The sequence below is a fragment of the Capsicum annuum genome, chromosome 3, assembly GCF_002878395.1.
Source record: "Capsicum annuum cultivar UCD-10X-F1 chromosome 3, UCD10Xv1.1, whole genome shotgun sequence".
NCBI lineage: Eukaryota > Viridiplantae > Streptophyta > Magnoliopsida > Solanales > Solanaceae > Capsicum > Capsicum annuum.
In genome coordinates this window covers 3,466,129-3,481,540 of record NC_061113.1, presented here as the reverse complement: position 1 = coordinate 3,481,540, position 15,412 = coordinate 3,466,129, and the positions used below count along the sequence as shown (strand labels likewise).

The 15,412-nt window shown below is 31.7% G+C and overlaps 1 protein-coding gene across 1 annotated transcript; it reads right to left on the bottom strand.

Moving 5' to 3' along the window:
• Positions 1–11,448: 11,448 nt before the first annotated feature.
• On the bottom strand, positions 11,449–15,412 carry LOC107864344 (receptor-like kinase TMK4). Its single transcript, XM_016710694.2, has 2 exons — positions 12,855–15,412; positions 11,449–12,231 (listed from the first exon to the last, which is right to left on the bottom strand). Exons 1-2 carry the CDS (start codon positions 15,118–15,120, stop codon positions 11,717–11,719), a joined length of 2,781 nt encoding a protein of 926 aa, XP_016566180.1. The 5' UTR covers positions 15,121–15,412; the 3' UTR covers positions 11,449–11,716.

The following is a 15,412-nucleotide window of genomic DNA, read 5'->3' as shown; positions in this document are numbered from 1 at the left end:
AGTGTGAGATATTAATTAGTATCATGATTATTTATTCTATCATACTTCCTCCGTCTTAAATTATGTGTCCCAAATTGACATAGCACATTAATTAAAAAAATAATTAATAATATGACTAGTTTATCATATTATTCCTATTTAACTTAGTGATGTTTATATTTTAATTTGAAGAAAAAATAACTAATGCAAAGGGTAAAACATGAAAAAAAAAATTGTCTCTTTTTGAATAATGAAAAAAATAAGTAAAATGAGAAATCAAATAAAATTTGGGATGGATAATTTGAGACGGAAAAAATATATATCATAGTAATAGATCAATTATTCCATATACATAGTGAGATAACTAATCTTGAAATAATTAATTTTGGAATAACTCTTTCTCAATCAAACAACTCTTCTTAAGAGGTAATGGTCACACCACTCCCAATGTCGATCTCCAGTATTAGTTTGAGAAAGTCGTAAGGTATTCGGATTTTTCAAGTTTCATAATAAAATATCAATTGTATGAAATTTCTATTTAAACTATCACTAATTATTTATCAAATGACATATCAACTATCATTCGTTTGAGTTTCGCACCTAAATAAAAAAGATGAATAATTAATAATTGAGACGTATCTTAATAAATATTTGATGTTTGGTGATAGTTTAGTTAAGAAACTTAAATACGTCACAGTTCAGATATAAAATTTAAAAATTAAATATTTTAGGTGTGGTTTTTAACATTTACTCAAATAATTATAGGTGAAGGATCATTAATAACCCCTAGAGTATTACGATTTTGAGTTTCATATCTTAATTATTAGGTGCCTGAGTTTTTATCTAAATTATCACAAATAATTAATCAAAGCATACTTTAATTATGATTAATCTTGGCTCAATTTATGTAGCATTTTTTACTTTTTAATTTGTTAAAAAAAAAAGTAATATTTTCTTATATAGCACCTATTTAATGTATACGAAAGAGCATGAGTTAATGACAAATATCAGTTGCAAAGGAAGGGGATCTACTCAGTTTTTTTTATTTTTTGGTTTCCCAAGTATCCCACAGTCGGCAGTCGTGACACTAACCTATCGTTTCTCGATTAGTGCATTTTGCGGCCGACAGCCATGACCACAGAGTTTGCTTCATTCGCCAGAGGCGGGGATCGAACCCCCGACCTCTTGCTTAAGGAAGGTAGCGCTGAACTACTATGTCAACTCTGGTGATTGGATCTACTCAATTACTCGAAGCTACTTGTAGAATGCAAAAATTGAACATCCCCATTGCTGATGATCATTGTTGTTTGTGTGATAGTCAACTGCAGGAGACAACAAATCATTTATTTTGGCATTGTGATTTGGTTTAATTTAAAGAGGTTAAGAAAGAAGTAGAACAATGGACAAGCATTATAATTCAGGTTGCGGGAAGTAAGGAGAGTCTTACTAGTAAAGGTCTACATAGGTCGGGTTGGTTCAATTTTTATTAAAAAAAAAATTAAATCAATCATGTCGGTTTATTAAAACTATAAACCAAATCAAACCAACATAAAATTGATTTTTTCGGTTTAAGTTTAATCGGGTTTTTTGGTTTTTTCGATTTTTTTTGAGGTTTTTTTATAATCTTTAGTTTTTACAATTATATTGTGATCGAAGATTAGATCAAATATGCTTTCACTCATGTGCTAATGAAAAACCATAATTATGAAAAAATGAGAGACGAAAAACTTTCTTGAAACTAAAAAGTGAGATGAAGAGTGAAAAATTTAGGTTTTAAGTTTATATTGGGCTTTCAATCATTTAATTAGCAATTAATGGACAAATATTACAACTTAAAAGTTCAAATCTAAATAAATATATATCTACCTCTACTTTCGAATTATTGAAAATTACTAAAACTAGTTGAAAAAGTATTTAAAAAGTATATATATATATATATATATATTATGTCGGTTTAATTCGGGTTCGATTTGACTTTTTTTTGTTAACATCAAACCAAACTAAGAATGATTGGTTTTTTTTTTCTAACGCAAAACCATAAGTCGGTTTTTTTTCTCGGTTTGATTTGATTTGTCTGTTCGATTTGGTCTATAGACCCCTACTTACTAGCTATTAAACGACGAAGATGTAATAAGTTTATGAAGGAGGTGTTAGCTGCTATTTGGGTAGCTGTTTACTATACTAGATGGAAAGCGCGAAACTATAAGCAGTTCAGAGGGATATTAATCAAGCCAGCAGAAGCAGTGTTACAGATTAAGAGTGATTTTCTATTAGAATTATTTGTAGGTTCAAAGAAAGGTAATAATAATAGGAACTTTTTGTATAGTTTACAGAATTAGTTCTTGCTTGTTTTGCTGTTGAGTGAAACCTGACCATGCTAGCATTCTCCCTAGGAGGTGGTTAGGTGGTCCGGTGCTCTTACGGGTCGTTTGGTAGAGTGTATAAGAATAATGTAAAATATGGTGTATTAGTAATGTTGTGTTAGTTATGCTTGTATTTTTCTTATGCAGTGTTTGGTTCGATGTATTAAAAAAAAAATTGAGGGGTAATAGGGTCTTTAAGCATGTTAATGCATGCATTAGATCTATTGCATTACTAATACCATGAATTTTGAGGTATTAGTAATACACACCTTAACACACAATAGAGCGTATAACCAATACTTCTATTGGTTATACATAGGGTAAAAAGGTATACCAAACAAGGTACTACTAATACATATTAAACTAATGCATACATTAACATTTCAATACACTCTACCAAACGACCCCTTAGTTTGTAACTCTTTTGTTGATTCTTGGTAATAATACTATCGATAGGAAAAATACATAAAGTAGCATACTTAAGTATTAAATTATAAAAAATAGCAACACTTTTATTAAATTACATTTTGTAACATATGTATTTGTATTTTTGTAGCAACAATTTGCAAAAATTCAAAATACATATCGATCATAAGGGCAGTAAAAATCATATGTATTTGTATTTTTGTAGCAACAGTTTACAAAAATATAAAATACAATTTGTTATATTCTGTAATTATGAAACTATTACTATGAAATTCATAATTAAGGGAATAAATATGTTATTTCTGAATTTTGCCCGATATATACGTTACCAAAAAAAAAAACTATTTAATGAAAACATTCTATTTTATGCTTTTGGATATCACTTATGACTTCACACTTTATTGTGAAGAGAAGTCATCTACAAACAAATACAAAAATAACGTTAATAAAAGCAATTTGATAAAGATAATAAGGTAGTTTCTTAATTTTTATATTTCACACATAATCAAATAGTATCACGTAAATTTAAACGAGAAAAGTAAATTTCATAAAAAAAAATTTAACTAAAGATTTTTAACAACCATCTTAGTTTGTTGTGTACAAGTTATAACATTAATTATTAATTATTGTATTTATTAATGGGGATTTGAAAAGCCACACCTGCTTTCAAGTACTCTGTGTTCTCCTTTCTTAATTTCATTATTTAATAATTGCTCTTCTTTAATTTTTCACTTTGTTTGTTGTGAATTTAATATATATTGACTTTCGTACTCCCTCATTTTAAAATAGTTGATTTTGTTTGACAAGATATTTTTCTTAAGAAAATATTTATTAGGAATTTATTTTACTAAATTAATATTATTAATTATATTTTAAAAATATAAATTTGAATATAAATACTTTATTTAGTCATTTAATGATAGGATTAGTATTGAAAAAACATACTTCTTCCGTTCGTTTTTACTTGTCACTAATTTTTTAATTGAATTTCTATTTTTACTTGTCATTTTTTATATATCAACAAAAGTCAACTTTTTTTCTTATTTTGCTCTTAGCGTTAATTGTTTTTTCTATCAATTAATTTCAAAACAAAATGTAAACATCATTTAATAGGAACACTATGGTAAAACAGTCATGTTATTAGTTATTTCTTTTAATTGGTGTGCTACATCAAAATGTGATAAATAAAATAGAACGAAGGGAGTAATAAAATCCTCAAAAATTTATAAAAGGAACAAATAAATTGAAATAAATATTTTTTAAAAAGATGATCAAATTATTTTAAAATGAATGGAGTACTTAGTTAATAGAAGGTGAAATGGTTTTCTTTAATCGTTGTGGATATATATAGACAAATAGTTTTACTTTCTGGTCAGTTTGCATCACAATTTACAATTCCTTCTAATAGAGAAAAATAAAAACTCATCATAAACCTTTTTTTCTTCTTAATTAACTTATGGACTGAAAATATATTAAGGTTAATAACAATTATAAGAGGAACAAATGAATTTCTATCATCTTACATTCGAAGTCAAGGAGAAGAAATCAACTCAATTGAATTAGACTTATAAAAAAAATAAAAAAAAATACCTCAATTTTTAAAGATAAATACTTTTACATAAAATATACTCCATATACTTTAATTTTTTATAAGCTTGGTCAGACAAATATTATAAGTATCCAATACGTAACAAAGTATATCGTAATAGATATGTGTGCCATTTTTTTATTTGGCCTTTTATATGTATCAACTGCCAATAGAGGATAAGGGATAATGCAACTTTGTAAGTATTTGCATTATTTTGGTTAAAATTATTAATAGAAAAAATAGGTCCACATGGTGAATGCATATTGGATGAATTGATGACATTTGATTATAAAAATTTAAAAATTTTAAGTTGGATTTCAAATTTGAAACAATGTTTAAACCTATTTTCCTATTCTATCTTCAACTCTGTGTTGAAAAAGTACTCTTTTCTCTTATTTGCAAAGATAAAAAAAAGTTATATAATCAAACACAATTTTAACTTTATAACGTTTACTATACTCCATTTAACAGATTAAAAAAAATGTTGCATAAGATATTTAAAAGTATTTAGAATTTTTTTATGGTTGTTTGAGAAACTATTTTAATCCCATGATCTTAAAGTCAATTCATTCTAGTTGAAAGTATGTGAAAGTAATAAGGTTAAAATCTCTAGAAAGTTACATCATATATATATGGTCGAAATCCTCGAAAACTTGTAACATATAAGTCAAAATTATTATTTTTATATTTATATAAATGATAAATGTTGATTTTCTTGACTTCCTCGTATGTTTAATTTCTTTATATCTTGAATTTCTTTATTTAAAAGTTTCCCACTAATACTTTTGGTTCTAAAAGATTAATATATATTGGAAGACAAGTTTATATTAGAAGTAACAGCGGGCATGATTGAGTGATTGGGAGGTGGATCTTTTTATGCGGGAGGTTTAGGATTGAATTCAACCATGATTGAGTGATTGGGAGGTGGATCTTTTTATGCGGGAGGTTTAGGATTGAATTCAACCCTCTATTTACTGCTCAATCATGAGTGTGGTTTGCGAGCTGTTGTACAATAAGCAAGTATCACAAAGTATTCACTACAGAGTGCTCGCTCGAAGACCAGAGACTGTGTGTTTCTTTTAGGGGTTTCCACACACAAAAAGAAAGTTACTCGTTGATATGCTACAAATACTAATTAGTACAAACAATACAAATCTCGATGGTGTAGAGCTGAATTATAGAAAGTTCCAACATTTTATATAATTACTGAAAATCTCTATTTTGGGTCCGTTGAGATACATATTTAGCTATCGATGCATCTAACAAAGATATATTTTTTTCTTTTGTAAATATACATCATTAGCCCCCGATATATATTTTTCCTGATTTTGGGTCTGCCGAGATACATTATACATCCAATGAAGATACATATTTTTCTTTATAAAGATACATAATTAGTTGAGATTTATATAATTACTTTATAGGAGTAAAAATTTGTATAAATATGATAGTTAAGGTGTATATTTATGCTATTTTTCCTACTTATTTAAGTCATGGACCTTTTTCCCTAAAATTTCCAACTATAACACTTGGACTAAAACTTAAGGAGTCTATTGGGCTTTGGCCCAACAACTCCAAAAAAGAATTATGGGCTTTGGCCTCCCCCACCTCATGGTGTTCAAGTATAGCCTATTTTGAGGACATCATTTAAAATATAATCGAAGTTATTAAATATTTAGTACAAGTGAAGCTGCTTAAAATAATTTCAGACGCGCGAGTCTGACTTTTTTAAAACTTCAGACATATGCGTCTGAAATTTGGCTTGTCAAAACGTAACTTCATAATATTTGAAAGCAAGTAAACTTTTGATATAAACATCTAAAGTTGGGCCTAGCAAGTCAAACTTTTGATAATTTTATCAGAAGTTAATTATAAGATCACTGACAAGGGAAAACTGAGTGATTAACATACAAGATTAGTCATTACTTCAATATTTTATTAGCAATAGATTTAATTTAATTCCTGCATCATTTGAGTAATAAAACATTTTGCAAAGTTAGGGAGGCTTTTTTATATATTTAGTTGCAAATATTTCATAATGCATAGACAATTTATACACTCTTTTTTCGTTGTTAACCTATCTTTTTTTAATTTCTTCTAGAAAATCGAAATATACTCTATCATTGCAATTTTGTATCTTACCTTCTCTCTTGAAATGTAATAAAATCTAGTCAGCTCGTTCTTGACATATTCGATGGACGTTCATAATCTGGAGTAAAACAATGCAAATTTTTACATGCCGATACCAAAAATTGATGTCTTACCAGTTGGTTATACTCTATAGACCTGTTTTGGAACGATAGGAATGCAATGGGAAGAGGGGAGGGGAGAAGCCGGGCTCAAAGAATGAGCCAATAATGCAGGGATATAATAAGTAAGCAACCAGGTTCTCTTCTTAGGACCGACTACAACAAGCTCTATCCTCTAATATAAAAAATGGATAACCTTTATTTTTCCAATGAAATTATTATTTTTCTAGTGTTTGGTTATCTTCTATTGATTGAAACAATCATGGAATAAAATATTTACTAATGTTTGGTTACGTTGCATTGATAAAAGAGAATAATTAATTTAATTATAAGACTTTAGCCATACAGTGGACAAATATTACAATTTAAAGGCTCAAATCTAAATAAATATATATCTACATCTATTTTTAAATTATTAAAAATTACTAAAACTAAGTTAAAAAAGTATTTAAAAAGTAGATTATAATTAATATTTTATGTATAAAAAAGTTCGAATTATATATATATATATAATGTCGGTTTGATTCGGGTTCGGTTTGACTTTTTTTTTGTTAACACCAAACCAAACCAAGAATGGTCGGGGTTTTTTTTTCCTAACGCCAAACCAATCAAACCAAACCATAAGTCAATTTTTTTTCTCGATTTGGTTTGATTCGTCGGTTCGGTTTGACTTGACGATTTGGTCTGTACACCCCTATAAGAAACAAAACTAACATGACGGACTTAATTCATTTTTATAATATATGCCCAAAATATACTATTTTTCTTGTATAGTTTCATCATCAACATACGTAGGTGTCGTTTTTGCTGTCCAAAAAATTCTTAATCATATAGTTTAATCACCAATCATGAAAATAAAAATTGAAAACAACAATATATAATGGCACTGCTTAAATACGTTTTAATCAAGTTCATGCACTCATTATTATATATTAATAATATATATTAAGTAGTAACCATACATTCACGACCATCCAAGATTGTTATGGAACAAATAAGATTTTCACTCTTAATTAAAAATTTTGATTTTAAAATTTAAGTAAAAATTGAATCCTAGATAACTTTTTTTTTAAAAAAAATAAATCTTATACGACATAAATTCATGATTGACTTTCCCTAACCCTTGAATCATGGCATTTGTCGTGCTATTATAAATCATTACAATTATGATTGTTTATCTTTGGCAGAGACAAAGATATGACATGTTACTACATTAATAATAATGATTAGTGGTTGCCAATAAATTCAAGATTAATCATCTATGTAGACCTTTGTACATATTCTGCATTTATAATCCCCATGTGTCATGTCATGATTAATTGAAGCACAATAATAAGACATTTCATGCAAAAAAAAACTAGAAAAAAATTATGGGTGACACTTGGTAAGGAGGAAGTCATTTTAAAAATATTTTCAAGAAAAATTGTTTTCAATTGTTTTTTTTTTTTGTGCGCGTGTGTGGGTATTTGGTGACCAAAAATTGAGAAAATAGTAACTTTTTAATTGACTTCCTGGTTAGTTTGGACGGGTTTCATTTTACATAGAACTATTTTGATTTTTAATTTCATTTTTCTTGTTGAATTACATTAGGTAATTTTATTTATCTGGACTATATGTTCGTAACTTTTTCTTTAATCAACACTTCCCAAGTTGCTGATATTATTATTAAATTTTAATATAGGTTCTATTTTAAAAGTAATTTTCATTTATAAACCAAACACTCTTAAAACTTTTGGGAAAACATTTTACATGAAAAATAACTTTTATCATTCCAAAATCCAAACACATTCTATAATGTGTATTAGTTCTCTTTTCTTAAAAGCTACAAAATATACAACAACAAACCCAGAATATTCCCACATTGTGGGGTTTGGGGATGGTAGAATGTACGCAGTCTATACTACTACCTTCGAAGAAGTAGAGAGGCTATTTCCGAAAGACCCCCGGCTTGAGACAAAGGACCGTATTCAAACACTGCACGCATGCAACGTGATGAAAAAAACAGCGATACAACAAGAACTAAAAGCTACAAAATATCCCTCGAAAAAATATTTAGTTTTTCATTTAATGTGCGGTACCTACTTTGATATTCTTGATATAATGTGAATTCACGTCGATTAAGATTCATTAAAAAGGAATACGCCTTTTACCATCAAAAAAATATTTACAAGACTCAAATTTAAGATTTTTGATTAGGACTGTCGGGATATTATAATTCATCCCATCATAATCGTCCACGATATATATATATATATATATATATCTACCTTCCTGGTAGCTTTAGAAAGCAATTTGACATGCTATATTTTGCTTGATGGATTGGGTTTCGTAATTGTCTTATTTCAATACATATGAGGTAGTGGTGGAGTCAAAATTTTTATTGAGGTGGTTTAGAAGTAAATATACGAACTAGTTGAAGGGGGTTCAATATCTACTATATATTCATAAAAATATTTTTGACCATATAAAAATAGTATAATTTTCCGACCAAGAGGGTTCGAATGAACCCTGAATTCAATGGGGCTCCACCACTAACACGAGGGACCCCAGCTGGCACCACTACTATTTTCAAAGATTAGTTTGCAAATTTATAACAGCTATATAATGTGAAAATAATCGATAAAGATTGTGGTAGAGTGATAATTATTCTTTTATTTTTAATATGAATTTTTGAATTCGTATCTTGAGTATAAAATCCTCTACGTCTTCGGAGGTAGTGGTATGGATTGCTTACATTTTACCCTCCCCAGACTCACTATGTGGGAATATACTGGGTTTGTTGTTGTTGTTGAGTATAAATTCGTCTTTATTAAAAAGCATTTTCATCCCTAAATAAAAAACTTTTCAACAGAAATCTAAATTAATTTAATCGAACGTAATATGGATAGTTTTAGGTGTAGTAAAGGTAGACCGAAGAAATATTGAAGGGAGGTGATTAGGCATGATATTGGACAGTTATAATTTACGGAGGACATGAACCTTGATTGAAGGTGTAAAGAATGCGGATTAGGATAGAGGGATAGTAGATAGGAGTACGTTTGTAATAGTAATGAAGAGTGCTCGATTTATATTTGTGCCTGTAGTTTCTTATAGGCTCTTGTTCGTAATATTTTGGTAATGTCTATGATTTCGAATAGCTACTTTATAGTATTACTTTGTGAATGTCTTGTTTCCTTTATTATCTAGCGGTGTGATATTTTTTTTTTATTGTTTGCTTTTATAATTTTTATTTGTTATACCCAGTATTTTGGAGGGCGAAAGGCGACAAGGTCCCGCCTCGCCACGCAGCAAGGCAATCGCCTTTTGAATGTACGGCGACAATATATATAAAAAAATTAAAATAATATATAAATGATGAAAATTTCAATAAAACTAATATATTAGGAAAATAGAAGAAGAAGAAAAAAAGAGGAAGGAAAAAAAAAAACAGCACCAAGATACAAGTCCAATCGTTGGATTAAGAAGAAAGAAGAAAAAAAATAGAAAACTATAGTTGACTGCTTACCGGAGTCGCCGGAATACGTCGTCGGAATATGTCCCCGATCGTCGGAATCAAACTTGTGAGATGAATGGTAGCAGCCACAGTCACCAATAAGTAAGTTGGTAGAGCCAAAATGGGTAAATAAGCCCTAAAATTAGTTTATATACCTAAAATTCTATTTTTTAAAATAAATAAATTAAAAGGCGATGCCATTATCGCCTTGCCGCCTTGCCTCGTCATGTCGCCTTTCTCGCAAAGGCGTCGCCTTTTAATTTTCGCAACGTCACGATGTGAAGAGGCAACCAGGCCTCGCCTCGCCATTTGCCATTGGCGACATGGCGTGCGTCTTTAACAACACTTGTTATACCGTTATCTATTTTGAGTCAGGGGTGCATTGAAAATAACCTCTCTACTTTATCAGAGATAGTGATATAAACTGCATATACTTTACCCTTCTCAGATTTCACTTTGTGGTAATACACTCAATATATTATTATTCCTGTTGTAGGCCTAATATAAATTTTAAACACCAGATGAGAAATAAAAAAATAATATAAAAATAATTATGGATATAGATCAAAGTTCAAACAAGGGAGTGGGGACAAGAAAGATGAAATATTAGAGGTGAAGAAACTTCTTGTAAATCTCTACAGAGATGCTATTACATAATTAGCCAAAATATAATTGACAAAGAAAATGATATTCAGTTTGATGAACCTATTCTATTATACAATGTCATTATCATATCAAGAAATATAATTTTTTTGGTACTCATAGTTGGTTTAAAGCTTATCAATTTCCAACAAAACCAACCTACTATGATATGATGATTGACATAAGGTCCCCACTACATGTGCACCACAACTTGACATAAAAAAAAAATAGCTTACTTACATATATCCTTTCTCATCCCCATGTGAAAGTGAAATATGACTTTCAAACTTATAAAACATCTTCAATTATATATATTTTCTTTCAATAACAGCATAGATCCAGCAAAGTTTTGTTTCAACATAACAGAAATCTTTGTGGCTCTAAAAAAATCATTTATTTTTCTCTAACAGTCTAGTAATTAGAGTACATATGTATTCACATTTTGTGGGCTATGTTGTTTGGACTCTTTAAAAATATCGATCGGTGCACGTCGAGTCTCTTAAAAGTAGTACATTTTTAAAGGATCTGACACGAATACGGCAAATACATTTTGTGGCTATATTGCTCGGACTCTTCATAAATGTCGACCGATGCATGTCGAATCCCCTAAAAGTAGTGCAAGTTTGAAGGATCTGACACGAAAGTGGCTACATTGGTTAAGAGTGTCAAGAAAATAAAAGCTTGTAGGAAGAAATTTCAACTTTCATGTGTAGAAGGGAAGCTCAAAATTTTTTTTACATTAACAATACAATATGAAAGAATTTGTTACAATTTTCTGTTGTTTCCAAAAAGGCAAAAGAAAAAATCACATTCACAACCTTACATCAAGACTATATTAACTTAAATATGTAACCACATAAAAAGTAAATGACATTGTCAAGAAGAAACCAATTAATCAAATGAATTTGGCATACTCTATGTTGATCTACAAAGGATTAAAATTGCGCGACGCCATGTCATGTCATGTCATGTCATATCATCTGCAATCTGTTGAACTGAAAGTATCTGCAAATCCGGAAGGTTTTGAGGGTATGCTCGACTGTGAGTGACTGATTGACAAGTCGTCGAACAATCTTGAAGTTCCTTCGTCAGCTTGCCACCTTTGAAGGGCTTGAGGAAGGCTCATGTCGAGGTCAATGCCATAGCCGTCATCATCATTGTGGGTTGTAGGCTTCCACTGTTGTACAAGGGGACCGAGGACATTAACAGCATGTCCCATATCAGGCCGCTGAAAGGGTTCTCGAGCAGTGCAATGACCAGCCAACTCAGCAACCTTAGAGATGCTCTCATATGTTTCGTCATCAGGATCCAGTGTCGAGTCAATAGCCTTTCGGAGGTTTTCTTTGCTGATAAGGACTCTGCGGAACCATGTCACCAAATGTGACTTCTCATCCGGCATTGTTTCATCTAAAGCTTTTCTACCAGTAATGATCTCCATTAAAACAACGCCAAAGGCATAAACGTCTACTTTGGTTGTGACTCGTCCTGTAGCTGTAACAAAGAGGAGATGTAATAGGATATTTCAGAAGTTGATCCACGCGAGATGTAAATTTATCTTGTAAAAATAGTGCAGATATCCTAATCCAAATATACATGTGAAAAATCAAAGCTCAAGGATGATGAAAATAAATAAATCATGCCAGCAACAAACCATTACACTTCCGCAATTGAAAGCGTTCAGATGGAAAAGCATGTCTCTGTTAACACTAAGAACTATTACCCCGTCTCAATTTATATGACACACTTTCTTTTTTAGTCCGTCCCAAAAAGAATACACATTCCTATATTTAGTAACAATTTAATCTATGACTTATTTTACACCACAAGTTTCAAAACTCTTCCTTTCTTACTTAAACCTCGTGCCAAGTCAAACTATATCACATAAATTGGGACGGAAGGAGTAAATATAAAATGACAGAACCATTTATGAATGGGAATCACTTAATTATTGACATTATATCCCTATGTCTCTCTAGTATAATTAGGATAACAATGCCTATAAATGCTGATGATGAATAATTTCTGAATTTGCTAAAATCTAAAGTTTCAGTTAGGGGCATACAAATCAGTTGTCAGATAAAAAATGTAATGATACAAGGATTAGAAAGGCTTACCAGCATATTCAGGTGCAAGATAGCCAAAAGTTCCGGCTAAACGTGTCTCGACAGAATATTTTCCATCAGGAGCATTCCTAACCAAACCAAAATCTGCAACCTTGGCTCTCATATCATCTCCTAGAAGGATGTTAGACGGCTTTAAATCTCTATGGATGAAACTTTGTTGTGCCAAGCTATGTAGGTATTCAACTCCTCTTGCCACATCTAACGCTATCGTTACTCTCTGCGTCCAATTAAGAGGTTTGTATCCTAATTCTTGCCATTCAAACAAATGCTGACTCAAAGTTCCTTGAGGCATGTACTCATAGACCAAAAGCCTCTCTTTGCCGTTAACACACGAGCCAAGTAGAGCAACCAAATGCCTATGTCTGACTTTGGTAAGGACCGCAATTTCTGCTTGGAACTCGTTCATTCCTTTGGTACCCATCGCCCCAGATTCCATCCTCTTCACCGCAATCTTAGTCCCATCATGTAGTTCTCCCTTATAAACAACTCCAAACCCTCCTCTCCCCAAGATATTTTCTTCACTGAAGTTGTTCGTCACTTGTCGAAGGACCTGGATGGAAATGGCGACGTTTCCATTATCAAAAGCTGGCATCTCACTATGATCACCGCTGCTTTGACTCTGTAACTCACTGGTGCCTCCGGTATATCCATTCGAACCACCCACAACACTAGGGAGACTCGGCTTAATCATTTCATTGCTTTTCTCCGGAGTCTCAATGCTTCCAAATCTCTTATGGCGTCTCTTCAAGCAACATTTGTAAGACACAAACAACACTACTAACACGAAAACAACAACAGCAATAACAACACCAACAATCATTCCAACTGAAGGCTTCTTCGAACCTCCAGATGAACTTTCACCAGGCCTACTGGGATTCGATCCAGAACCTCCCGATCCACTACCATCACCACCACCAGTAGTTATATTCTTCCCAAGCAATAAGTTACCAGTATGAGTAAATTTAACACTTGGTGGAAACAACGGTATAGGACCAGACAAATTGTTATTAGTCACATCAAGAACTTGTAAATCAGGCAAAGTTGTCAACTTCTCCGGAATCGTACCAGTAAGATTATTGTCATTCAAAAACAAGCTCCTCAAAGAAGTCAAATTCGCAAAAGCAGGCGAAATACTACCCGAAAAGCCCCTCTTACCTAAAGTAACAACAGCCACATTCTTCCCTGAAGCATCACAACTTATATAACTCCAACTCTTACAAGCATCATTCCCTTTCCAAGACTCAGCCAACGACAACGGATAACCAAAACCACCAGCCACATCAATAAGTGCAGTAACCTGTGGATCACACAGTCCCGGAGTATCCCTACAAAAACTATTAGTACTCCCAAGTTTAACCTCAACCCCATCTCTAAACTGTGGCAATGCACCTTGCAACTTATTGTTTTGCAAAGTAACATTCAACAATTTAGGAAGAGACATCACAGACACAGGAACAATACCAGTTAACTGATTATCCCTTAACTGCAAATCAAATATATTCTCACATTTTGACAAATCAGGAATACTACCAGTAAAAGAATTAGCATGTAACCAAACTTGAGACAATTGTGTCATACTTCCAATCACATCAATACTACCTGATAACCCTTTAACTTGATTATTCAACCAAAGATTCACAATTTCAGAACCACCAAAAGACACAGGCAAACCACCAGTAAGATTATTATAAGACAACCTTAAATTCTGCAAATTAGGAAAAGCATCAAAGAAATCAGGAATAACACCAACAATACTAGCATTACTAGCATATAAAGATCCTAAATTTACACTTTCTTTCAAATACATAGGAATTTGCCAAGGAGAAAGTTTCCCATTTTGACCAATACTTAAAGTAACCAAACTAGGAACTCCCAAAAGGAAATCTTGAGGTATAGAAGTGAATTGGTTATTGTCCAAGAAAAGTTCAGCTAAGTTAGACATGTTGGAAAAAGAAGGTAAAGTGCCAAAAAGATTGTTGTTTTGAAGAGAAATGGACTTAAGATTGGAAAGCTGGGAGAGTTCTGAAGGTAAAGAACCAGAAAGAGACTGAGAATCAAGATTAATGGAAGTTACAGTAGCTGAAGACTTGTCACAGTTGACATTTTTCCAAGAACAGAAAGGTTGAGAAGCTGACCAACCAGAAGGGGTTGGAGAAAGAGATGCAAGGAGTTTGGACATGACAGTGGAATCATCTGAGGAGGTGGAGGAAAGGGAAGTGAAGAGGAGGAGGAGGAGAAGGTAGAGGTGGAAAGCCATTGATAGTGAGGGGTGGGGTGCGGGGTGTTAGGGTGGTGGTGTGTATAAATAAGGAAGAATGGAGATGTGGGGTGGGGTGGGGTGGTGGGGTGAGGGGGTGGGGGTTCAAGTTTGTTCTGGAATAATGTGGTTTGGTTTTGCCAAGACAAGAAGGGAGACGTGGGAGTTATGTTGGAGAGGAACATGAAACTGAGAACCAGAACTGAATTGAACTTTGATTTACATAAAAGACTTGCAGTATATAGAGTAGTATTTTTTGTTATAGTTTTTAAATATTTAAAATTTTAAATCT

Coding starts and splice junctions, on each gene's coding strand:
- LOC107864344 (XM_016710694.2), bottom strand. CDS start 15,120: ATGGCTTTCCACCTCTACCTTCTCCTCCTCCTCCTCTTCACTTCCCTT. Junction 12,232..12,854: donor TCTTGCACCTGAATATGCTG/GTAAGCCTTTCT, acceptor TCTTTGTTACAG/CTACAGGACGAGTCACAACC.